Here is a 25071-nt window from a genome sequence, read left to right on the forward strand (position 1 = left end):
CAAATACACCACATCCACTGGTTCCCCTTTATCCACCCTGTTTGTTACATCCTCAAAGAATTCTAGCAAATTTGTCAAACCTGCTTCCCCTTCATAAATCCATGCTGACTCTGCCTGACCGAATTTTGCTTTTCCAAATGTCTTGCTACTGCTTCTTTAATAATGGACTCCAACATCTTCCCAACCACAGATGTTAGGCTAACTGGTCTATAGTTACCTGCTTTTTATTTAAAAAGAAAACAAGGGACCTAGTACTGAGTTCTGCGCAACCCCACTGGAAACAGCCTTCCAATCACAAAAACACCCACTGCCACTGAGCCAATTTTGGATTCAACTTGCCACTTTCCCCTGGATTCCATGGGCTTTTACCTTTCTGACCAGTCTACTATGTGGACCATGTCAAAAGCTTTGCTAAAATCCGTGTAGGCTACGTCAACAACAATAAGTTTTATTTATGGACGAGCAAATGCTCTGTTTAGGTCTCCGTGATCATATTAGTCGATTGCTGATTGGTCCTCTTGAAGGATAAGACACACCCAGCAGTTTGTCTGGAATGTGTAATTAGAACAGCCCAGCTCAAGTTCTGAGTGACTTTGCAAAGTGTAATTCGAGCCATTCTGACTGTCGACTACAGACAGGATAGACCACCCCAACCAAGTTCCTGACCCAGCCCAGCCCAAGTTCCTGACCTTACCCGCTGCCCCCGGCACCGTAGATGGGGCATTGTGTGTTGGTCACAGATTGTTAGCAGATTTATTGGTTATGAAGTGAATAGTGACCGAGCTTTCTGAGAAATCAGGTATGGGTGTAAAGGGCGTGGGGTTGGAAGAACGTGATCCATCTTCCCTGAGTTCCCTCTCTACCACCCTCCGATCCTCTCTCCCGCGTGTCACCTCTCTCTCCCCCAGTCTCTCTCTCTCACTCTCTCTCTCTCACTCTCACTCTCACTCTCACTCTCACTCTCACTCTCACTCTCACTCTCACTCTCACTCTCACTCTCACTCTCACTCTCACTCTCTCTCTCTCACTCTGCCCTAATCGCGCGCTCTCGCCCCGCGGCCCCCCCCCACACACTTCCCTTCCCGGTTGTGGCCCCCCCCCGGTCGTGCGCTCTTCCCCACCTCCCCGGTCGTGCGCTCTTCGCCCCCCCCCCCCCCCCCCCTCCCCGGTCGCGCGCTCTTCGCTCCCCCCCCCGGTCACATGCTCTTTCCCCACCTCCCCCCCTCCCCCCCCCCCCCTCCCTGGTCATGCGCTCTTCACCCCCCTCTCCCCAGTCGCGCGCTCTTCGCCCCCCCCCGGTCACGCGCTCTTCGCCCCCCAACCCCCCCGGTCACGCGCTCTTCACCCCCCTCTCCCCGGTCGCGCGCTCTTTTTCTCCCCCCACCCTCCCCGGTCGCATGCTCTCCCCCCGCCCCCGGTCGCGTGCTCTTTCCCTCCGCGGTCACGTGATTCTCTCTCTCCCCCCCCCCAGTCGCGCGTGCTTCTCTCTTTTCCCCCCCCCCCCCCCGGTATCTCTCCCACCTTCGATGTTTTCTCTCCAAAATGTTTGTGCAATCACAGCGAAATTCAAGGCAAAAGTCCTGAAGATAATCCAAAAGCTAGACACAAGCGACAGAGCTCCACGAGGCGAGGCACAGCTCCAGCTCACAATTCATGCCCAACTTCCGGTGTCGGGTTCGAGGAGTCTGCGCATGGGCGGGAGGATGATGGTGTGCATGCGTTAGGGGCGGAATCCAGGGCACGCAGGTGCAGAAGGACACTCAAAAAAAACTAGTGCAAATAATCACTGTTTATTTATATAGCGCCTTTAACGTGGTGAAACATCCTAAGGTGCTTCACAGAAGTATTATGAGACAAAACATAAGCTACATAAGAAGAAATTAGAGCAGGTGACCAAAAGCTTGATCAAAGAGATAGATTTTAAGGAACACCTTAAAGGAGGAAAGAGAGGTAGATAATACTTCTACTGTATTGCTTTTACTCGAGCTTTGTAACTAGAAACAATCTGGTCCGAGTCAATTTGCTTCAAGTCTCCAGGGCTCGGTCCAAGTTGAATGGATGTAAGCTGCTGCAGACTAGCATCCATGTGGAAGATCCTTTGGTTAGATGAGGTTTGTCTCTGGGTTGCATGGGCACTTTCAAGCTAAAGTCAAATGAAATTGAATATTTCATGGAGGCTGGTTTGAGGATTCCTATAATTGACTACTTACTGTTGTAATTTGACAGTGTTACTAAGTTCAGTGAGACTGAATTGATATTATTCCTCTTTACAGTCCTCCCTACAGTCTGAAGCCAGATGTGTAAAGAAGCTTCAAACCACACTAATTGATCCTGTGCCACAGTCTGTCAAGTGGCATTCAGGTAAGTGAGCTAGCTGTAGTGATCACACTGCATTTTTGGAATGTCTATGGACATCTATAAAGAAAGGGAAAATAGAATGAGAGTAAACTAGCGAGAGACATAAAAACAGACTGTAAAAGCTTCTATAGGTATGTAAAAAAGGAACAGATTAGCGAATGTAAATGTGGGTCCCTTACAGGCTGAGACAGGAAAAATTATAATGGGGAATAAGTAAATGGCAGAGAAATTAAGCAAATACTTTGTGCCTGACTTCACAGAAAAAGACACAAAAAATTTGCTGGAAATAGTGGATCACCAAGGGTCTAGCAAGAATGAGGAACTGAAAGAAATTAGAATTAGTAAAAAAAATGGTACTGGTGAAATTAATGGGACTGAAAGCCAATAAATCCCCTGGACCTGATGGCCGACATCCTAGGGCTTTGAAAGAGATGGCTATAGAAATAGTGATGCATTGGTTGTCATCTTCCAAAATTCATAGATTCTAGAATGGTATTCGCGGATTGTAAGGTAGCAAATGTAACCCCACTGTTTAAGAAAGGAGGGAGAGAGAAAACTGGAAACTACAGACCAGTTAGCCTGACATCAGTAGTAGGGAAAATGCTAGAATTTAGGGCACTTAGAAAATAATAAGACTAGGATTGGGCAGAGTCAACACAGATTTATGAAAGAGAAATCATGTTTGATGAATCTGTTAGTGTTTTGAGCTTCTAACTAGCAGAATAGATAAGGGGAGCAGAACAGATGTGGTGTATTTGGATTTTCAAAAGGCATTCGATAAGGTGTCACACAAGAGGTTATTAAATAAAATTAGGGCTCATGGGATTAGGAGTAATATACTAGCATGGATTGAGGATTGGTTAATGGACAGAAAATAGAGAGTAGGAATAAATTCTCTACCCCAGCGAGCTGTGGAAGCTCAGTCATTGAGCATATTCAAGACAGAGATCGATAGATTTTGCGATATTAAGGGAATCAAGGGATATGGGGATAGTGCGGGCAAGTAGAGTTGAGATAGAAGATCAGCCATGATTTCATTGAATGGTGGAGCAGGCTCGAGGGTCCAAATGGCCTACTCCTGCTCCTATTTCTTATGTTATGTTCTTAACAGTAATCGAGGTGTCGAGGCTTTCAAAGATTAAAGACAAAGTTACTTTTGAGTACTTAAAAGTTTTAACGTGTTATTCTACTCAAATAGATCTTTGGTTTTCTTTTTTCATTCCATTCATTCATATTGCAGTAGTTATCCCAGGGTTTACAGGAAAAATCAGTGAAGATAATAGTCCCTTCAAAACATTTTTGTCGACTCGATGCTATCCGAGTGATCTCCCCTCCCCATATTACAGGCATTTACACAGGCATTTCCTACATCATAACAGTGACTACACTGCAAAAGTACTTCATTGGCTGTAAAGCGCTTTGAGACATCCGGTAGTCGTGAAAGGTGCTATGTAAATCCAAGTTCTAATCCTTATTGTCAGGTGGTTCTGGTAACACCCCTGCGATTAAGTTTTGTGTGTGTATACAAATAAGTTAGTTATTTTCTGCAGTAAATTTTGAGAAATAAGTTCCGAAGTGATGGAAGGACCCCTCTGTAATTTAGACCTAGCAAGAAGCAAACCTCCAAAAGAAGTACAAAATGCTTACTCCGCACTATATTATGTAAGTACAGGTTGAGCATCTGAAATTTGGAATGTTCCGGACACCGGGCCGATCTGTGGCCAGGCCGTCCGGAATCCGGAAAATGCTCTGAAATCCGGACACCTTGCCATACCGCTTACCGCCGCGAGCCGGGCCCAGGGAAATTCCAAAAAAACAAAAACTCAAAACACTCAAGAATCAAAAAACAAAAACTCCAACCCACCTCTTGCAGGTCCTCACACCCACAGGCACCGCTGCTTCTGGGTCCGCAACGCAGGTCCCCACCGGGCATTTTCCTTCGGCCAGAACATGGGCGCGCCAAAACTCCAAAGCACGCCGACCGCGGCACCCCCAGCCTTGCACACCGGCGGTCCGCCTAAAACTGCCGGCGCAAGACCCCGCCGAAACTCCGCAAATGGCACTTCCCAAACGGCACAACAAAACAGCCATACGAAAACCGGACACGCACAGCGCAGTCGTCCAGAATCGGCTCCCCGAACCAGCCGGCTCCTGCCCCCAGATCAACTGTGGATGGTTATTGCCGAAAAGTAATAGACTGTCCAATCAGTTTCAGGAAGGCAAAACAATACAGTAGATCAGACTAGCTTCACACACATACAGAAGACTCTGGATTAACAAAAACATAATAGAGGGAGAGCAGCAAAGGACTACAGAAAGACGTTCCGAAGGACTACAGAAAGACATCCCGAAATCCAGAAATACCCGAACCGTAGCCCGGGCATTTCCAGATTTGGGACATCGGAAAGACATTCTGAAATACGGAAATACCCGAAATTCAGAACGACCTCGGTCCTGAGGTTTCCGGATTTCGGGCGCTCTACCTGTACTCTATCTGGGAGTTTGACTGGTCACAATCAATGTCAACAATGCTTACAGCAATGTCAGAATCTGCCCCAGTTATTGGAAGTTTGAGGTTCTGTATCCAGGGAAGGAACGACAGAGTAGACTTCCTTCCACTATTATATCTGCTCTGAGTGTTTATGAAATGCCTGTTTTTTACTGCAGCCTAATTATATCTTCAATACATGTATACTGATCGCTTTTAAAATATTGTCACCAGAGTGCCTTGTTGGGGGTCAACATACTTGCACTGTCTGCATCTGTCAAAGTTACTGGCTTCTTGGCAACGAACAGAATTCTCAGTTGGACATAGCAGAACTTATTAATATTTATCAGCACTTAAAGACCACTCTGGCCATTGTCTCCTTACCAACAATTCTCATTCCCCAGAGTATAGAATTCACTCATCTCTACCCACCCCCTTCCCCCAAAAGAAGTTGCGTATTTCTAATGAATCCAACAGTACTTGTTCTTTGCTGATAGTAGCAGCCAGTTATGTAGTAACGGAAGAGAATTCTTCATGATTTGTGTTTTCACAAATCTCTGACTCTCTCACAGTTATCAGTTAGGAATGTTGGACCCCCTCTGGTGGTGCGTCCTGAACAGAATATTTTTTCAGGTTACAACTGTTGCTAAAATACTCGCAGCTTGATTAGCCTTGTTAGATTTTTGCCATATGGCTCATGCCAACCTGCCTGTCTCTTAGCAGACAAAAGTAGAGTGTGTTGTTCACAAATAAAGTGAATGTGTTAATTGTTCCAGTGTTAAAATGCTGGTAACTATTAGTATTGGAACCACTCTTTTAATTCACTTGGGAATTAACAGTTGGGCAGTGTAGAGAACATATAGCAAATCTCTTAAATCAGTTGATAATTCACCTATTTGACTGATCCATTCAGAGATGTCACAAATAATTTTCAGGAATGAGATTATTCAGACTCGATGTGTTTGTAATACTGGACAAGTAAACAATTTATGTTACTGCAATAGAATTGGGAAGCTTGGTAACTTTTTATTCTTAATCTTGATGGAAATTTCTATACATTTTCCCTCCATTTCCTCTGAGTATTTAGAAATGAAGATGGTGTTAATCATCTAATACCACATATTGACCTTGGACGTCATGGTTCTCTTTGTTCCTGGTACTAAAATTTCTAAGCAAATCTCACTTTCTTGTAGAAGAGATCTGCTAACTTAATTGTTGGGCTAGTTCTTCCATTTCTAGCAGGTTTCATCTTGACATGGTTACTGAAAGGGAGAATTGCTCTTTCAGTAGGGCCTATGCCATCTCTGCAGTTATTTTATTGACATATGTGAAATCTTCCATCAATAACATTTATAATACTAATGGGAAGAAATTTGCCTGATGTTGTTCTATTGGGTCCTTTGTCATGCTTTGGGTTTATTTAATATCTCCAAACCTACGTTTAAAACCAGTTCTTATCAGAAAAATGTTGCAGCGTTCATACTTCTGGGAATGATTAATTTGAGGAATGTTGACTTTTATCCATTTTCATGAACAGTTTGGAAATCAATCCTATTCATATTCCTCCAACTGTTCCTTACATTTTGAACTTTTTCTCCTTTTGAACTTATACATTCTTGTAAGCTGAAATTCTTGAATTGAAAAATTGCTTTCCTGATGGTGCTAGTTTCAATGAAAAGAGTTAGTGAATTATATATAGCCTTATCTGTATGTTAACAAAGCTGACCTTATACCATATCTGAAATTTGTGCCAAAGGAAGAAATTAATCTGATCCTCCTTTCATCCCCTCTACCTTAAGTCTGAGATGTAAGTAGAATATAGCTTACATTGATAGGACAATAACTATCTTTAAGGCTCATCGAGTATTTATTTTGATATAGCAGTACCAGAAGAACTGTTGCCTTCTAAAAACAAAGGTTAACAAAATGGTTGGGATCTGTTCTACATTGTTTTAGAAAGCCTTCAAGTAAAATAAAACCTCCCATTATTCAACAGTTTTGATTTCAGCTAGAGTAGATTTATGAAATGTATTAATGCTGTCCAAAATTTGAGGCATCCATAATATCTGGAAATACATAATTTTTTTCCTCAAAACTAGTCAGTAAACTTTGTTCTTTGGTATCTGATTTCCTCACACCTCTTGCAGCGTGAAGGTAGTGTTGTCCTTTGTTGTTGTCTCACTTTCCTATCCATAATATTGTTGGGAGTTCTTTCTGGCTTAGGTGATCATTGTTTCTTCATTCTATGCAATAACTCAGTAGTTTGAAAGAAAATACTGCTTTCATGTCTATGTTAAAAGGCTTATAATGTTACAGAATTAAGGATCTTTGTATATGTATGTGTTCTGCAGAGCTAAGACTTTAGGCTTCTTAATTTCCAAGGCTGCTTAATGCTTTGGAGGTAGATTGCATTGCCCTTTGCTACCAGCTTACAATGTGCTCTTTCTTTTGCAAGGTTGGGATCATTGTATATGAGCAGTTCCCACTACCGAGGGAAGCTTAAAATATTTAAAACCACTTTACATCTACAGACACTTGAAGTAATCCTCAAATCTACACGAAACATTTTTTGTGTTCAATTCCTTGGTCTACAGTCCACACCAACTATGTCCTCTGTGACTGCAACTGTGGCACTCTATGACCTTCCTGACTTCTGTCGCATTGGCGGATTATGCTATCATCCTCCATGGTCCACCTCAGTTGGACTTCTCTGGCCTGGTTCCTCTCCTTCCTGTCCCAAAGCAATCGGTGCGTCTCCTGCAATGGCTTTCCCTTCAGCTCCCACATGTTCATCCTCAGAGTTATGTAAGGATGCATCTTTCATTCATCTTTCTCATTAATGTACTGCCCCCTCGGTGACATTGTCTATAAGCATGGGGCTGGCTTCCAAGTGTATGCAGACAACAACGAGGTGTAGCTCTCAACCACTTCCCTCAACCCCACAACCATCACTATATTTCATACTACCGGCCTGACATTTATGTTGTGGATGACTCAGAACTTGTCCAATTAAGCACTGGAAAGATTAAAGCCATAATTTATTTTGGCTCCCTCAAAATCTTTACCATCGACTCAAACATCCCCCCTGCCCCCCAACTCCCTTGACTGCTGACTTAAGCTAAATTTGGGTGCATGCAAGCTGTATTCGATTTACTGCTAAGAACCACTTAATTTCATTGCTTGTCTCTGTTCCAACTTTACCCTTACTGCCACCCAAACCTTTATCTATGTCTTTATCAACTTAAGACTTTGCTTGCTATCCTTCCAATCTCCACCCTCCATAAACCGCAAATCTTCTAAAACTCTGCTGCTCATTTCCTGTCCCAACTAAGTGCCAGTCACTCATCATCTGTATTTTCACTGATCTGCATTGGCTACTTATACCCCAACTGGCTGAATTTAAAATATTTGTTTTTGTCAACAGATTTATCCACAGCCTTGTTTCATTTTCTCTCTGCAACATCCTGCAGCCTTTGTCCTTTCCCACATCTTATGACTATGACTTCCTTTGCACCTGATCTCCATTCAACCTTAAGTTACAGTCCCTGCCCAACTTTGAGAGCCTTCGCAAAATACATCTCTTTAATCATGCTCTTTGCCGCTTCTCCTCACCCTTGGTCTCCTTAATCGAGACTCTGCCTTTGACACGAGTGTCCTCTATTCCATCCCGCAGCATGCTACCGGCCACCAACTCAGCAAAACCCCAGCCCTGCACGAGGTAGAAAAGGCCATCCGTCAGCTCAAGAACAAGAAGGCATCGGGAGCGGATAGAATCCCCACTGAGGCACTAAAGTATGGCGGAGAGGCACTATTGGCACGAATGCATGATCTCATCTCTCTCATCTGGAAGGAGGAGAACATGCCAGGAGATCTGAGATGCAGTAATCGTCACATCTTGAAAAAGGGGGACAAGTCCGACTGTAGCAACTACAGAGGAATCTCTCTGTTGTCAGCCACCGGGAAAGTCATCGCTAGAATCCTCCTCAACCATCTTCTCCCTGTGGCTAAGGAGCTTCTCCCGGAATCACACTGCGGATTCCGTCCACAATGAGGTACAACGGACATGATCTTTACGGTGCGACAACTGCAAGAGAAATGCAGGGAATAGCACCAACCCTTGTACATGGCCGCCTTTGTCCTTACAAAGGCCTTTGACGCTGTTAACCACGAGGGACTATGGAGCGTCCTCCATTTCAGCTGCCCCCAAAAGTTTGTCGCCATCCTCCACCTGCTCCACGATGGCATGCAAGCAGTGATCCTGACCAACAGATGCATCACAGATCCAATCAACGTCCGAACCGGGGTCAAGTAGGGCTGCACCATCGTGCCAACCCTCTCCTCGATCTTCCTCGCTGCAATGCTCCCCCTCACACTCAACAAGCTCCCTGCTGGAGTGGAACTAAATTATAGAACCAGTGGGAGCCTGTTCAACCTTCGTTGCCTCCAGGCCAGATCCAAGACCGTCCCATCCTCTGTCGTCGAACTACAGTACGCAGACGACACTTGCGTCTGCGCACATTTAGAGGCTGAACTCCTAAGTCATCGTCAACATCTTCACCGAGGCGTACGAAAAATGAGCCTTACACTAAACATCCATAAGACAAAGGTCTACACCAACCTGACCCCGCCACACAGCACTGCCCCCCTGTCATCAAGATCCATGGCGCAGCCCTGGACAACGTGAACCACTTTCCATACCTCGGGAGCCTATTATTATCAGCAAGGGCAGACATCGACGACAAGGTTCAACACTGCCTCCAGTGTGCCAGCGCAGCCTTCGGCCGCCTGATGACAAGAGTGTTCGAAGATCAGGCCCTCAAATCTGGCACCAAGCTTATGGTCTACAGGGCTGTAGTGATAACCGTCCTCCTGTATGGCTCAGAGACGTCAACCATATACAGTAGACACCTCAAATCGCTGGAGAAATATCACCAACGATGCCTCCGCCAGATCCTGCAAATCCCCTGGGAGGACAGACGCACCAACATCCGTGTTCTCGGTCAGGCCAACATCCCCAGCATCGAAACACTGACCACACTCGGCCAGCTCCGTTGGGCATGCCACATTGTCCGCATGCAGGACATAAGACTCCTTAAGCAAGCGCTCTACTCTGAACTCATACACGGCAAGCAAGCCCCAGGTGCGCAGAGGAAATGTTTCAAGGACATCCTCAAAGCCTCCTTGATAAAAATGCAACATCCCCACCGACACCTGGGAGTCCCTGGCCAAAGACCGCCCTAAGTGGAGGGCACTGAGCACCTCGAGTCTCATCGCCGAGAGCATGCAGAAAACAATCGCAGGCAGCGGAAGGAACGTGCGGCAAACCAGACCCCCCCCCACCCACCCTTTCCTCCAACGACTGTCTGTCCCACCTGCGACAGAGACTGTAATTCCCGTATTGGACTGTTCAGTCACCTGAGAACTCACTTTTGGAGTTGAAGCAAGTCTTCCTCAATTTCGAGGGACTGCCTATGATTTTTTTTCATCCTTTGGCAGAAGTTTAGCACCTCTTCCTTTTCTCCTCTATGAAATACCTTGGGATGTTCTATTTTAAATGCACTGTATAGGTAGGTGCAAGTTGTACAGCCTCATTACCTGTGGCCAAGATGGTAACCATTTCCCTAATTGCTACCACTCTTAAGTTGGTCCTAAGCATTCTCACTGCAATTTTCCTTACTCATAGCAGACCCCAATGTAATTGGCAACTAAATGGCAACTATAGGGTTAAAACTGCTTCTCCCATTGCTGTGGTATAATGCACTGGTGCTCTAGTGTATTGTGCCACTACATCACCTTTAAGCAAAGCAATTCTTAAACAAAAATATATCTTGACTCATTAATTGTAGAGATCTTCCTCTCTTTTTGCCATGGAGAAAATGAAACTTCAACGATCTTAACTTAACACTGATGTCCTTCTGTGGTTTAAAAAAAAACCTCTGAAGGTGGCTCCCAAGAGAGGTGCCCATATGGGACTGGGAAAGGGAAAGTCACATGGCTCCTTAGATGAAAAAGACCGACATGCATCTAATTTTCCCCACTGGAAAGGCTTCATTTTCTATGCTATGTGTACCAACTTTTCATTTGAAGAATGATGTGCATCTGAAGATGAGATCACCTTTAAGCATACAAAAATTATTCATGAAAATATAAAAATAAACATCCAGCAGAATATATTTAATACATTGCAGGGTATGTATGGAAGAGAAGTTTAAATCGCAATTAAGCTAAATAATGCTCTAAAGGAGAATGTTTCTGGTGTGTGATTAGGGTAATGAAGGAAGTATTTTCCATATAAAATGCTCCCTCTGAGCAAAACTGAAGGGAAAGGAGTCTTCATTTTACATACAGAAGCAAAATACTGCAGATGCTGGAACCTGAAATAAAAACACAAAATGCTGGAAATCTCAGCGGGTCAGGCAACATCTGTGGAGAGAAAAACAGAGTTAACGTTTCAGGTCGTTGACCCTTCGTCAGAACTGGCGAATGTTCGAAAAGAACAGATTCTTAAGGAGCATTGAAAGTGAAGGGAAGAAAGAACAATAGGGAAGGTCTGTGATAGGGTGGAAGGCAGGAGAGCTTAGGGAGACAAAAGGGATAATGGGCCGAATTGAAATGGTAATGGCAAAAGTTAGAAAAAGGTTAGTCTAGATAGGGTGTGAATGACGGAATAATGACTAGCTGCCATTGGAAACAAAGAGGAAAAAAACATAAGATGTGTGGGGGGAGGGGGAGGCGACAAAAATGGGCAAAGATTATCTGAAATTGTTGAGTCCAGAAGGCTGTAAAGTGCCTAAAAGAAAGATGAGGTGCTGTTTCTCGAGCGTCATTGGAACAGTGTCGGAGGCTGAAGACGGAGATGTTGGAATAGGAATAGGGCAGGGCATTAAAGTGACAGGCGACATTTTAAATATGTATTTGGTATCTGAATAGTGTCGGGGTTAGGTCTAAGGAGGCAGATGTGACCAGAAATTATCCAATCAGATGACCTTATTTATCAGATACTCACTCCATTGTCTGGCTGTTACTGAGGTAAGTACAGTAAGAATTACAACTTTTCCCCCACCCTTGAGGCCAATTTTCTTAAATTTATGTTGCATCCCAGGTAGTGGCTGAGATTTTAAACTAATTGAGAGAGCATTTAATGCAAGTTTTAATGCTGGGATCAACATCTAAGAATGGGTAGGTAGGTGATTTTCTTCCTCAGCTCTGGCAGTTAGCCAAAAGAGGATTTTCCAAGATGATCCTTCCTAATCCAGAAACCCGACATTATAAGAGTACTTTGGATCTGCTTCCATTTTAAATATCCCTCTTAAATAAGCGCTACTAAAAACATCTAAGATTTCTCAGAGTTCTTGGACGAAGACATAAAAATAGGCAGGAACTAGTGATGTTCGAATAATAGATCAGGAAATTACTACATTCACAGTGTGATATACTTAACAACAGGCAATAGTTCGACGAGTTGCTCGCAGCCCTCTCGGACACAGGTGACTTCGTTTTCACTCTTGTCCTGGGTTTTCGCGGTGTCTGTGTGAAGTTCCCTTTGGGTGGTTTTTATCCTTTTTCTTACTCAATGTTTGATTAATGTCCAAGTGTAGTTTTTAACAAGATCACATCATGGCTTCCAACAAGACTTGCAGCATGGCCTTTAACAAGATCACATCATGGGTTTTAAGAAGATCACATCATAGTTTTTAACACGATCACATCGTCCTGTCTGTCTTTGCAGTTTCATTTTAAGCAAACCTCAACATTTCATGTACAGGTTACTACAGGTCATTCAGAATCTTAGAAGTTGGTTTATAGATACTTGTCAATGGGAAGTTTACTATTCTATGCTCACACTTATATATGTATTATTGCTAAAAACATCTAAGTACTAGCCTTTCGCACACATCTATACATTGAAAATACTTCTAAACTCCAGTTTTGCATCACAGTAAAAAGGTTGCAAGAGAAAAGCAGATTGTGTTCAAAATTAAAAAGAACTCTAATTTGTTCAGTCCTTCAACAATTTTGCATGTGAGGTAGCTGTTGCAATTTAGATGCATATTAATATGAAGGAGGAGGAAAAAGAAAGAACTTGAGATATATATATATAGATGTCTCAAAGCACTTCATATCCGGTGGATTACTTGAAGTGTGTTTATGGATGGTAGAAGATAAATATTGTGTGCCATGACAACAGAAGGCCTTGTAAGGGCATGTACACATCTCTCAAAATTAACCCTTGTAGGTTTGCTGGAGAATCTTTACACAGGAGGAGGCCACAGTTTTGTCTCTGTCTATTCCATGACCAACAGTTTTGTATTTTATGCAAAGGTACAAATCTGGAATTATTTTACCCTATCCATTTACCAACTGCATTTATCTTGCAGCGGGAATAAATCAGAACTCTCGGTGCATTGACAATAGTTATTTTCTTGGTTTTAAAGTGGCACACCTGCTGCAACCATTGTTCTGAACAGTACAAATCACATATATTGATAGCACATGTACAGTTAAAAAAGAAAATTAAAATAAGAGCTTTATAGTTAAGAACATAAGAATTAGTAGCAAGAGTAAACCTTTCGGCCCCTCGAGCCTGCTCCGCCATTCAATAAGATCATGGTTGTTTATGGTTACATCTTACTCTAATGGAATGTCGGTCAGCCTAGTGTATGGACATGGGGTGCAAAGTGATGCATTTCACCTTGTCATGTAGTTTTCATTAGTATTTAACCTGATAGAATATCTGATTGAAATACAAGGAGACTGAAATGGTGGAATGAAGCAACAAGTCAATTCCAAAGGTTTTTAATTCATGTCACGTAGCCAAAGATCTTGTAATGAACCAGGGTCGGTATTAAGAACACTGCTCTATTTGATGTATATTAATGACCTCGACTTGAGTATAGGAGGCAAAATTTCAAAATTTGCACACGATACAAAACAAACGATAATAAACAATGAGAGTAGCAGACTTCAGGATGACATAGATTAGTAAAATGGGCAGACACATGGCAGATGAAATTTAATACAGAAAAGTACAAAGTGATGCATTTTGGAAGGAAGAAAGGGCATAAGGAAATGGCAGACATTAAACAAATACTTTGTATCTGTCTTCATGGTAGAAAACACAAAAAACATTCTGGAATTAAAGGGGAACCAAGGATCTAGAGAGAATGAGGAACTTATGGAAATCAGTATAAGTAAAGCCCCTATTTTTGCCACGATTGTGTGCCGTTTTTTGGCGTCCAAACGTTTTTTGCCGTGAAATACCCACTTTCCAACTTTGCCAACGTTTGGACACCGGCGCCGACTGTGTGCGCCAGTTTAAAAAATGTTGGCGCAGACACAAGTCAAAACAGGATCAGGCGCCGTTTTTGTGAACTTAATCGATTTTGGCCGTCTACGATTTTTTTCAGCACGGCGCACACTGCTCGAAAGCCCCACAAAAAAAAACATATGTTAACTTAAGGAATCAGCGTGGCGCACTAGAGGACAGAAGCGAGGCAATAAGAATACACAATCAAATATCTTTTTTTACACAGGGAACTCTTTTTGGAGCAAGGGAAGAAGATTTCCGGACGGAAAGGACAGCTCCCCACTGGCTGGACCCGCTGCAATCCCGGGCTGAAAGAACTACTCCCCACTGGCTGGACCCGCTGCAATCCCGGATCGAAAGGACTGCTCCCCCCAGCTGGACCAGCTGCAATCTCAGCCCGCTGAGTCCCGCTCCCCCCTGAAGTTCATGAGTGGGAGGGCCATTCGGCCGGAGATTGCAACGGATCCAGCTGGGGGGGGAGCCGTACTTTCGGCCTGGGATTGCAGCGGATAGAGCTGGGGGGTGAGGGGTGTGTGGGCAGAGCGGTGTCAGCAGATCCAGCCTGGGTGGGGTCCCCCGGTGGCAGCAGATCCAGCGTGGTGGTGGGTGGAGTGGTGTCAACAGATCAAGCTGGAGGTGGGGCATGCATGGGTCCAGCTGGAGGGAGAGGTCCTTTGTGGCCTTTTCAGCAGCGGTGGGGTAGCAGTCCTTTCGGGGGAGCTGGCTTCAGCTTTTCGCGCGTGCCCAGAGTTTTCAGCACAGACTTGAAGCTCTGCCCCCCAGACTAACTTCGGAGAGCGCTGCACCAAATTCTAATATTTCTTTGCCGAAAGTCCCAATTTTATTTCTCTGCTGCAAACGTACACAAAAACATCGTACATTAACATTCGCGGGCGGCAAAAATCCAGCAAGTGGAAAATAGGGGCCACAGTACTGGAGAAATTAATGATACTATGTGGCGACAAATCCCCTGGACCTGCCGTCCTGCATCCTAGGGTTTTAAAAGAGGTAGCTGCAGAGATAGTGAATGCATTGGTATTAATCTTCCAGAATTCTCTAGATTCTCGAACAGTCCCCAAGGATTGGAAAGTAGCAAACATAACACTGCTATTTAAGAAAAGAGGAAGAGAAAAAACTCTCTATATTTGACAAACATGATTTCCCTTTCATAAAACCATGTTGACTCTTCCTAATCATACTATGATTTTCTAAGTGCCCCTTTACCACTTCCTTAACAATGTACTCCAGCATTTTCCCGAGGACTGATGTCAGGCTTACTGTAGTTCCCAGTTTTCTCTTTCCCTCTGTTCTTGAATTTGCTACCGTCCAATCCACTGGGACCTTTCCTGAATCTAGGAAATTTTGGAAAATCACAGCCAATGCATCCACTATCTATCTCTGCAGCCACCTCTTTTAGAACCATAGGATGTTGGCCATTGGGTCCAGGGGATTTGTCGGCTTTTAGTCCCATTCATTTGTCAAGTACTTTTTCTCTACTGATATTAATTACTAAAGTTCCCCACTCATTAGGGGCTCTCATTAGCCCCTCGGTTCCCCACTATTTTTGGTATACTTTTTGTTTCTTTTACTGTGAAGAAAAAATACAAAATATTTGTTTAAAGCCTCTGCCATTTCCTTGTTCCTCAATATGATTTCTCCTGTCGTGGCCTCTAAGAGACCAATGCTTACTTTTGCTACTCTCTTCCTTTTTACATACTTGTAGAAGCTCTTACAATCTTTTTTATATTTCTTGCTAATTTACTTTCACAATTTATCTTCCCTCTCTTTATAAATTTTTTTGTTGCCCTTTGCTGGCTTTTAAAAGCTATTCTTGCTATTTTACTCTCGTATTATATTTTATCCCTTTATTATCAACCTTTTGGTCATCCTTTGCTGGTTTCTAAAGCACTCCCAATCCTCCGGCTTCCTACTATTCTTTGCAACATTATACGCCTCTTCTTTTAATCTAATACTATCCTTAATTTCTTTAGTTAGCCACGGACGGCTCACTTTTCCCATGGAGTTTTTATTGCTTAATAGAATGTATATTTGTTGAGAATTTTGGAATATTTCTTTAAATAATTGCCACTGCTTATCTACTGTCATACCTTTTAATCTAATTTCCCAATCTATCTTAGCTAACTCACTCCTCATACCTACATAATTGGTTTGTTTAGGTTGAGGACTCTAGTGTCAGACTTAAGAATGTTACTTTCAAACTCATTGTGAAATTCTATCACATTATGATCACTCTTTTCTAGAGGATCCTTTACTATAAGATTACTAATTAACCCTGCCTCATTACACAAAATAAGATCTAAAACAGTCTATTCCCTGGTTGGTTCCATGACATTTTGTTATAGGAAACTGTCTTGAATACATTCCATGAACCTGTCCTCCAGACGACCCTCGTCAATTTGCTTTGCCCAATCTGTATTCAGATTAAAATCCTGCACGATTATTGTATTACTTTTGTATTTCAACAAATTGCGTTGTAAGCCATTAGGCCCCTAAATTATTTTTTAAGTTAGTTGCCTACCCGATAATGCAGCTGGGGTGCCAGTACCTTAGAATGGTCACTGCGGTTTTTTTTTTATTTCAGGCACCCCAGAAACTAATACCTCCCTTTACACCATGCATCTCCTCTTCCCTGGCCAGGAAATTGCCCAGTGTACAATGGCCAGGAGTGTGAGTGGGATATCCAAAATGATAAAAAGAGAAAAAGGTGTTATATTTGCTACCTTCCAATCCACTGGGACCGTTCCAGAATCTAGAGAACTTTGGAAGATCACAACCAATGCATCCACTATCTCTGCAGCCACCTCTTTTAGAACCCTTGGATGGAGGCCATCAGATCCGGGGGTTTTGTCGACTTTAGTCCAATTAATTTCTCCAGTACTTTTAAAAAAAAAAAAAAACGAATATTAATTACTTTAAGTTCCTCACTCTCATTAGACTCTAGGTTCCCTACTATTTCTGGTATGTTTTTTCGTGTCTTCTACTGTGAAGACAGAAACAAAATATCTGATTATCATCTCTGCCATTTCCGTATTCCCTATTATATTTTCTCCTGTCTCAGCCTCTAAAGGACCTTTGTTTACTTTCACTACTCTCTTCCTTTTTACAGACTTGTAGAAGCTCTTATCTGTTTTTATATTTCTTGCTAATTTACTCTCATTCTATTTTCATCCACTTTATCAATTTTTTGGTCATCCTTTGCTGGTTTCTAAAACTCCCAATCCACAGGCTTACTACTCTTCTTGGCAACGTTATAAGCCTCTTTTAATATAACACTATCCTCAACCTCTAGTTGGCCACTGATGGATCACTTTATCCTTGGAGTTTTTATTGCTCAATGGAATGTATGTTCGTTGAGAATTATGAAATATATCTTCAGATTTTTGCCATTGCTTATCTACCATGATGCCTTTTAATCTAATTTCCCAATCTACTTTAACCAACTCACCCCTTATATCTATGTAATTGGCTTTATTTAAGGTTAATACTCTAGTTTCGGACTTAAGTACATCATTCTTAAACTCAAGGTGGTATTCTATGATGTTATGATCACTCTTCCCCAGAGGATCACTTACTAATTAACCCAGTCTCATTACACAAGACAAGATCTAAAATAACATCTTCCCTGGTTGGTTCCACAACATATTGTTCTAGCAAACTGCCTCAACAGCAACAACTAGTATTTATATAGCACCTTTAATGTAGTAAAACGTCCCAAAGAGCTTCACAGATGTATTATGAGACAAAGAATTGGACACCGAGCCACGTAAGAAGAAATTAGGGCATGTGACCAAAAGCATGGTCAAAAAGGTAGGTTTTAAGGAGCGTCTTAAAGGAGGATACAGAGGCAAGGGGTTTAGGCAGGGAATTCCAGAGCTTGGGGCCAAGGCAACAGAAGGCACAGCCACCAATGGTTGAGCGATTATAATCAGGGATGCTCAAGAGGGAAGAATTAGAGGAGCACAGACATCTGGGGGGGGGTTGTGGGGCTGTAGGAGATTAGAGATAGGGAGGGGGGAGGCCGTGGAGGGATTTGAAAATAAAGATGAGAATTTTGAAATCGAGTGTTGCTTAACCGTGAGCCAATGTAGGTCAGCGAGCACAGGGGTGATGGGTGAGCGGGACTTGATGCGAGTTAGGAGACTGGCAGCTGAGTTTTGGATGACCTCAAGTTTGCATAGAGTAGAATGTGGGAGTCCAACCAGGAGTGCGTTGGATTGGTCAAGTCTAGAGGTAACAGAGGCATGGATGAGGGTTTCAGCAGTGGATGAGCTGATGCAACAGCGGAGACAGCTGATGTTACAGAGATGGAAATAGGTGGTCTTAGTTATAGCGCAGATATGTGGTTGGAAGTTCATTTCAGGATCAGCTATGACACCAAGGTTGAGAACAGTCTAGTTCAGCTACAGACAGAAGTTAGGGAGAGGGATGGAGTCAGTGGCTAGTGAATGGAGTTTGTGGCGGGGACTGAAAATAATGGCTTCGATTTTCCCAATATTGATTTCTGCTCATCCAGAACTGTAAATTTAGAGACCGTGGAGGGGTCGAGAGAAGTGGTGGTGAGGTAGAGCTAGGTGTCGTCAGCATAAATGTGAAAACTGACGCTGTGTTTTCGGATGGTGTCGTCAAGGAGCAGCATGACGATGAGAAATAGGGGTGAGCCAACGATAGATCCTTGGGGGACACCAGGGTAACGATGCGGGAGCAGGAAGAAACATAGAAAATAGGTGCAGGAGTAGGCCCTTCGAGCCTGCACCACCGTTCAATAAGATCATGGCTGATCTTTCACCTCCGTACCCCTTTCCTGCTTTCTCCCCATACCCCTTGATCCCTTTAGCCAGTGCAGGTGATTCTCTGGCTACGATTAGAGGATAAGAATGGAACCAGGCAAGTGCAATCGTACCCAGATGGACAATGGTGGCGAGGCGTTGGAGAAGGATGGAGTGGTCAACCATGTCAAAGGCTGCAGACAAGTCAAGAAGTATGAGGAGGGATAGTTTACCTTTGTCACAGTCACAAAGGATGTCATTTATGACTTTGATGAGAGCCGTTTTGGTACTGTGGCAGGGGCGGAAACCTGATTGGAGGGATTCAGACATGGAGTCTCGGATGCATTCCGTGATCTCTTCCTCCAAACTATTTTTGTCAATTTGATTTGTCTAGTCCATATGAAGATTGAAGTCCCCTACGATTATTGCATTGCCCTTATTACAAGCTCCTCTTATTTCTTTATTAGTACTATGTCCAACAGTGGAGCTACTGTTAGGGGGCAGTGCGACGGGAGGGTGCTGGGCACCTCCAGTCACGTCGCCGAGAGCATGCAGAAATAAAGCGCAGACAGCGGAAAGGGCGTGCAGCAAACCAGACTCCCCACCCACCCTTTCCTTCAACCACTGTCTGTCCCACCTGTTACAGAGACTGCAATTCCCGCATTGGATTGTACAGTCACCCGAGAACTCACTTTTAGAGTGGAAGCAAGTATTCCTCGATTTCAAGGGACTACTTATGATGATGTTAGGGGGCCTATAAACTACACTTACCAGTGTTTTGTGCCCCTTGTTATTTCTTACCTTCACGCATACAGATTCTACTTTCTGCTCTTCCAAGGCAATATCCTTCCTCACTACTGTCCTTCTGTCATCCTTTATTATCATGGCTACCCCCCTCCTTTTCCATTTTGTCTGTCTTTTCGAAACTTCAGCTATACTCCTGACTTGCACCTTAAAGGTGGAGGGGAGACTTTGGAGAGTCGGGAGGTGAACCACTCACCACAGAATGCCCAGTGTTTGACAAGCTCTAGTAGCCCTGGCATTTATGTGGATGTTCCAATTGAGTTCCTGCTCAGGATGTTAATGGTGGTGGACTTTGTGATTGTAATGCCATTGAATGTCAATGAGAGGTGGTTATGCTCTCTTAAAGGGCAATGGTCATTGCCTGACACTAGTGTGACAGAAATGGCAGATGTTGTCCAGGTCTTGCTGTATGCAGGCATGGACTGCTTCATTTTCTGAGAAATTGCGAATAGAGATGAACACTAATCATCAGCAAACTGCCCCACGTCTGACTTAAGTTCAAAGAAGGGATCCATCACCCGAATAGGGGTATACCATAGACCACCAAATAGTGGAAGGGAATTGCAGGATGAAATATGTAGGCAAATTTACAAGATATGCAGCAGGCATAGAATAATAACCATGAGGGATTTCAACTACCCACAAATAAACTGGCAGGAAGAATTAGCGAAAGGAAAAAAATGAATTTGAGTTTTTACAGTGTACTTGTGACTCCTTTCTCACTAATAAGAAGTCCAGCAAGAAAAGAATCACTGCTAATCTTGTAATGGGTAATGAACCAGAACAGATTGGAGAAGTAAGTGTAGGGGATCATCTTAGTAGCACTGATCACAACGTAGTAAGGTTTAAGATTAGGATCGAGAGTGACGTAAGTAGGACTACGGTAAAAGAGCAAATTATGAGCAAATGAGGTTGCAACTAAAAGATAAACTGGTAGAAAATCTATACTAAAAAGAACATCCAGATACAGAAAATATAATAAAAATAGTCAGCATGGATTCCAAAAGCCTAAGTCATGCTTAACTAACCTGACAGAATTCTTTGAACAGGTAATGGAAAGAGTAGACAAGGCTTAATGCAGTAGATATCATTAACATCATGACTGGGTTGGACAGAGTAGATGTAGGGAGGATGTTTCCTCTGGCTGGGGAGTCTAGAACCAGGGGTCACAGTCTCAGAATAAGGGGTCAGCCATTTAGGACTGAGATGAGAAATTTCTTCACTCAGAGGGTGGTGAATCTTTGGAATACTCTACCCCAGAGGACTGTGAAGGCTCAGTCATTGAGTATATTCAAGGTAGAGATCGATAGATTTTTGGATATTAAGGGAATCAAGGGATATGGGGATAGTGCAGCAAAGTGGAGTTGCGGTAGATGGTCAGCCATGATCTTATTGAATGGCGCAGTAGGCTCGAGTGGCCGAATGGCCTACTCCTACTCCGATTTCTTACGTGGAGAGAATATTTCCACTTGTGGTAGAATCCAAAACTAGGGGCCATAAATACAAGTCAGTTACTAATAAATCTAATAGGGAAATATGGAGAAGTTTCTTTACACAGAGAGTGGTCAGAATGTGGAGCTCGCAACACAGGAAGTGTTTGAGGCAAATAGTTTAGATACTTTCAAAAGGAAACTAGAAAGATACGCTGTGAAAGGCTAAGCTGAGGTAGATGGAATGGGAGAAGACTCATGGGGAGTATAAACACCAGACTAAACAAACTGCTTGGGCCGAATGGCCTGTTTTTGTGCTGTATATTCTATGTAATTTATGCTGAAAGGAAGATTATTGATAAAGCACTTAGGCAGTGATGTCCTGGGGCTGAGATGATTGGCCTCCAACAACAACAAAAACAACCATCTTCGTTTGTGCCATGTATGACTCCAGCCATTTGAGAATTTTCCCCCTGGCTTCAGTTTTACTAGGGCTCCTTGATGCCACACTCAGTCAAATGCTGCCTTGATGTCAAGGGCAGTCACTCTCATCTCAACTCTGGAATTCAGCTCTTGTGTCCATGTTTTGACCAAGGCTGACATGAGGCCTGGAGCCAAGTGGTTCTGGCAGAACCCATTTGAGCATCTGTGAGCAGGTTATTGGTGAGTAAGTCCCGCTTGATAGTACTGTTGACGACTCCTTCCACCATTTTGCTGATGATTGGGAGCAGGTTGATGGTATAGTAATTGGTCGTTTGGATTTGTCCTACTTTTTGTAGACAAAAGATACCTGCCAATTTTCCACGTTGTCGACCTGTACCAGTGTTGTAGCCATACTGAAACAGCTTAGCCAATGGTGTGGCTACTTCAGCACTACAGCTGGGATATTGTCGGGGCCCAAAGCCTTTTTTGTGTCCAGTTCACTCAGCCATTTCTTGATGTCACATGGAATGAATCGAATTGGCTGAAGTCTGCTATCTGTGACGAGAAGGATCATCCACTCAGCATTTTTGACTGAAGATGGTTGCCAACACTTCAGCCCTGTATTTTGCACTCACAAGATGGGCTTTGCCATCATTGAGGATATGGATGTTCATGGAGCCTCCTTCTCCCTTAAATTGATTAATTGTCCACCACCATTCATGCTTAAACGTGGTAGGACTGCAGAGCTTTGACCTGATCCATTGGTTATGGGATCACTAACTCTGTGTAGCATGCTGCTTCCGCTGTTTAGCTTCATGTAGTCCTGTGTTGTAGCTTCACCAAGTTGGCACATCATTCTCCGAAGCGCCTGGTGCTTCTCCTGGTATACTCTTCTACACGCCTCATGGGACCAGGGTTGGTCATCTTACGATCTTTTGTGATCCATTTTTGTGATAACAGTCAATTTACCAAGTTTCTTCCTGAAATGGAATTGACACATTTGATGCATACATGAGGAAGAAGGGAATAGAGGGATATTGGGGCAGGATGGGAGAGATAATTAGAGTGGAGGGAGGTTTGTGTGGAGTATAAACACTGGCATAGACAAATTAGGCCAAATAGCTTGTTTCTACACTGTAGATTTTATGTAATTCTATGGTATGTCTCTTATCCCCTCCACATTGGTTAAGTTCATTTACTATTTATGTTCTCTTTATTTATTATACTCAACGTACAGTAGGTGAGATAGATAATGCAACCAGGAAAACTAAAAACACATATCCTTTTAACAAACTTGAGTCAGATTCCATATGGCTTTTATAACCGGTAACAAGAAGTTGTCATTCATTCCAAATGTGTTTCTTTTTTTTTCTAATACAAGCCTATGTATTATTGTAGGTGAAAACAGCATCTCAAACAGAAGAACAATTTGTAAAACTGAGAAGAGATTTCCACAAACATCAACTTCCAATAGGGACCAGATTCGACTCAGATCTGGAAATGAAAAAAAGGTATTTCTTACTTATTATAAACATAAGAATATGCTTAACCAGTAACAAAGTTACTGCTTCTACACTTGTTTACCCTAGCATTGGAACGGCAAAAGTGTTATATAATTGGGCTCATGAAGACAGATTGTTCAGTTGGGCTGAGGGAATTATAAAGCTATACAATAGGGCTGCTGAAGAGAGATTACTGTACAGTAGGGAGACTGGATAATGATGCCTAATGTTGCTTGAGTGGAGAGTCTAGGAGAAAGTAGTATTAGTGTAGTCCTAAGATGAAGATACAGAAAGATAAAAATAACAATGTAATCTCCAAGAAGGGAGTCACAAGAGCTTCAATGTAAACTACAAATAAAAAGCAGTAATATATAGGTGCAATTTTGAAACAGACAGTGATATACATGGGAGCAGCAGTGGAACCTCCGGCACAGATGGCAACAAGTAGAGCAGTAGAGTTATCTTCAAGCTGTCCGTAATGGGTAGAGCAGTAGAATCATGTCCACTCACTAGTAACAGATAGAACAAAGTTTTCTGCAAGATGGAAACAGGTAAGAGAGCAACAATCAAAAGACTGCAGCAGCATAAAAGTTAAATAATTTAAATAGAAAATATGCTTATTATTGAGAGTCTGCTATGATCGGGTCAGTGGTTATGAAGAATTATACTCATTGGCGAAATATCTAAAGTGTGAAGAAAAGTAATTTATTTCATTAATAAGATTAGATTTACTGTGGCATTGCTTACAGGAAGTTCACGGTCTGGAGCACAGTTGGGATGTCTAGCTATTAATCTGGTCTACAACATAGCAAGAAACAGTATTTTTTTTAAAAAGGGGGAGAAAAATAAAAAAAATGCATTTATGCTTTAATAAAAAAGTGGGGGTGGGGGGGAACAATGAGGGTATTAAAAAGGTAGCAGATCTTTTTTATTTAATTTAAAAGAATGATAATAAGGGAAATGAAAAAGTAGCACAACTAGGTCCTTAACAATAAAAGCACAACTTGACAGAATGAGAGTGGGTGACAGGAACAAGAATATGCAGCTTTGGAGGCAAGAAATCAGGGAGCCTCTAAATGAGTACAAAGGCTGCAGAACATAGAATACGAAGGACGAAAGAATGGGTTGCAGATAGTTTCATGATGGTGAGTAGGAAAGAGGTTGGCAGGGTAAAGTGGGAGTTTGTGTTGATAGCAGGACTGGTGAAAAATTAGAGGATGAAAGTGTTGAAGGGAGAGTTAGGTAATGAGTGCATGGGTGGGATGTGGTGCAAGCAAGATAGAGAGAGTTAGGATCATTATTGAAGAGAGAATAGTGAGGGAAAAGGTATATAAAAAACATATTTTATATTTAAACATGTGGGGTGGAAAATTTTGGTTCCTGTGCATGAGAATTTGATAGGGCAGTTTATAAGTGTGTAAGTGGTGGGGAAGTTTTTTCTGGCACATGGGAAAGGAAATTCACACTTTGGAGAGACTGCAGCAGAAAGCTGGCATTAGGTACCTGATTTATGAAGAGAGGCTGCGAAAGCTGGGAATGCTTACACTGGAGAAGAAAAGGCTGAAGACAAGATAACTGCCCATATGTTTAACATTATCATTGATTCTACAATAAAAGGGTTGCAATAATAGCCTTAAACTTAGAAGAGAGCTGATTCATTTAACTACTTAGCTTGGAGGGTGTTCAATGTATGGAATGGATTGCCAAAGAAGGTAGTGGAGGTTGATTGATTTAGAAAATTAAACAAAAATCAGGATAGATACCTTGACAAAAATCTGATGGTATACGAGAGGTTTTGTGGTATTTGAACTTTCCTGGACAATGGGACCGGCCAGATAGACCACCATGGTCTGTTCTGTCCCTGTACATTCCTATGTTCTTGTAGGATCATGGGATACGAGAGTAATGGGAGGGGTGTCTTGGGGTCTGGGAGTAAAAAGTAGGGATGTGCTACAGGGCATGGCAGTCATAG

The 25071-nt window shown here is 42.8% G+C and overlaps 1 protein-coding gene across 15 annotated transcripts in view; it reads left to right on the forward strand.

Moving 5' to 3' along the window:
- Positions 1–25071, forward strand: part of LOC139262968 (histone-lysine N-methyltransferase, H3 lysine-36 specific-like) — a 281574-nt gene that overhangs the window by 167008 nt on the left and 89495 nt on the right. For all 15 annotated transcript variants that reach the window (XR_011593007.1, XR_011593008.1, XM_070878367.1 and 12 more), the window contains 2 exons: positions 2274–2361; positions 22996–23108. Coding sequence is in view for 13 of the 15 variants with exons in the window: in XM_070878367.1 (XP_070734468.1) it covers positions 2274–2361; positions 22996–23108 (201 nt within the window). In the remaining 2 variants the exon portion in view is untranslated. The remainder of the gene's footprint in view (positions 1–2273; positions 2362–22995; positions 23109–25071) is intronic.

The sequence above is a fragment of the Pristiophorus japonicus genome, chromosome 4 (genome assembly GCF_044704955.1).
Source record: "Pristiophorus japonicus isolate sPriJap1 chromosome 4, sPriJap1.hap1, whole genome shotgun sequence".
NCBI lineage: Eukaryota > Metazoa > Chordata > Chondrichthyes > Pristiophoridae > Pristiophorus > Pristiophorus japonicus.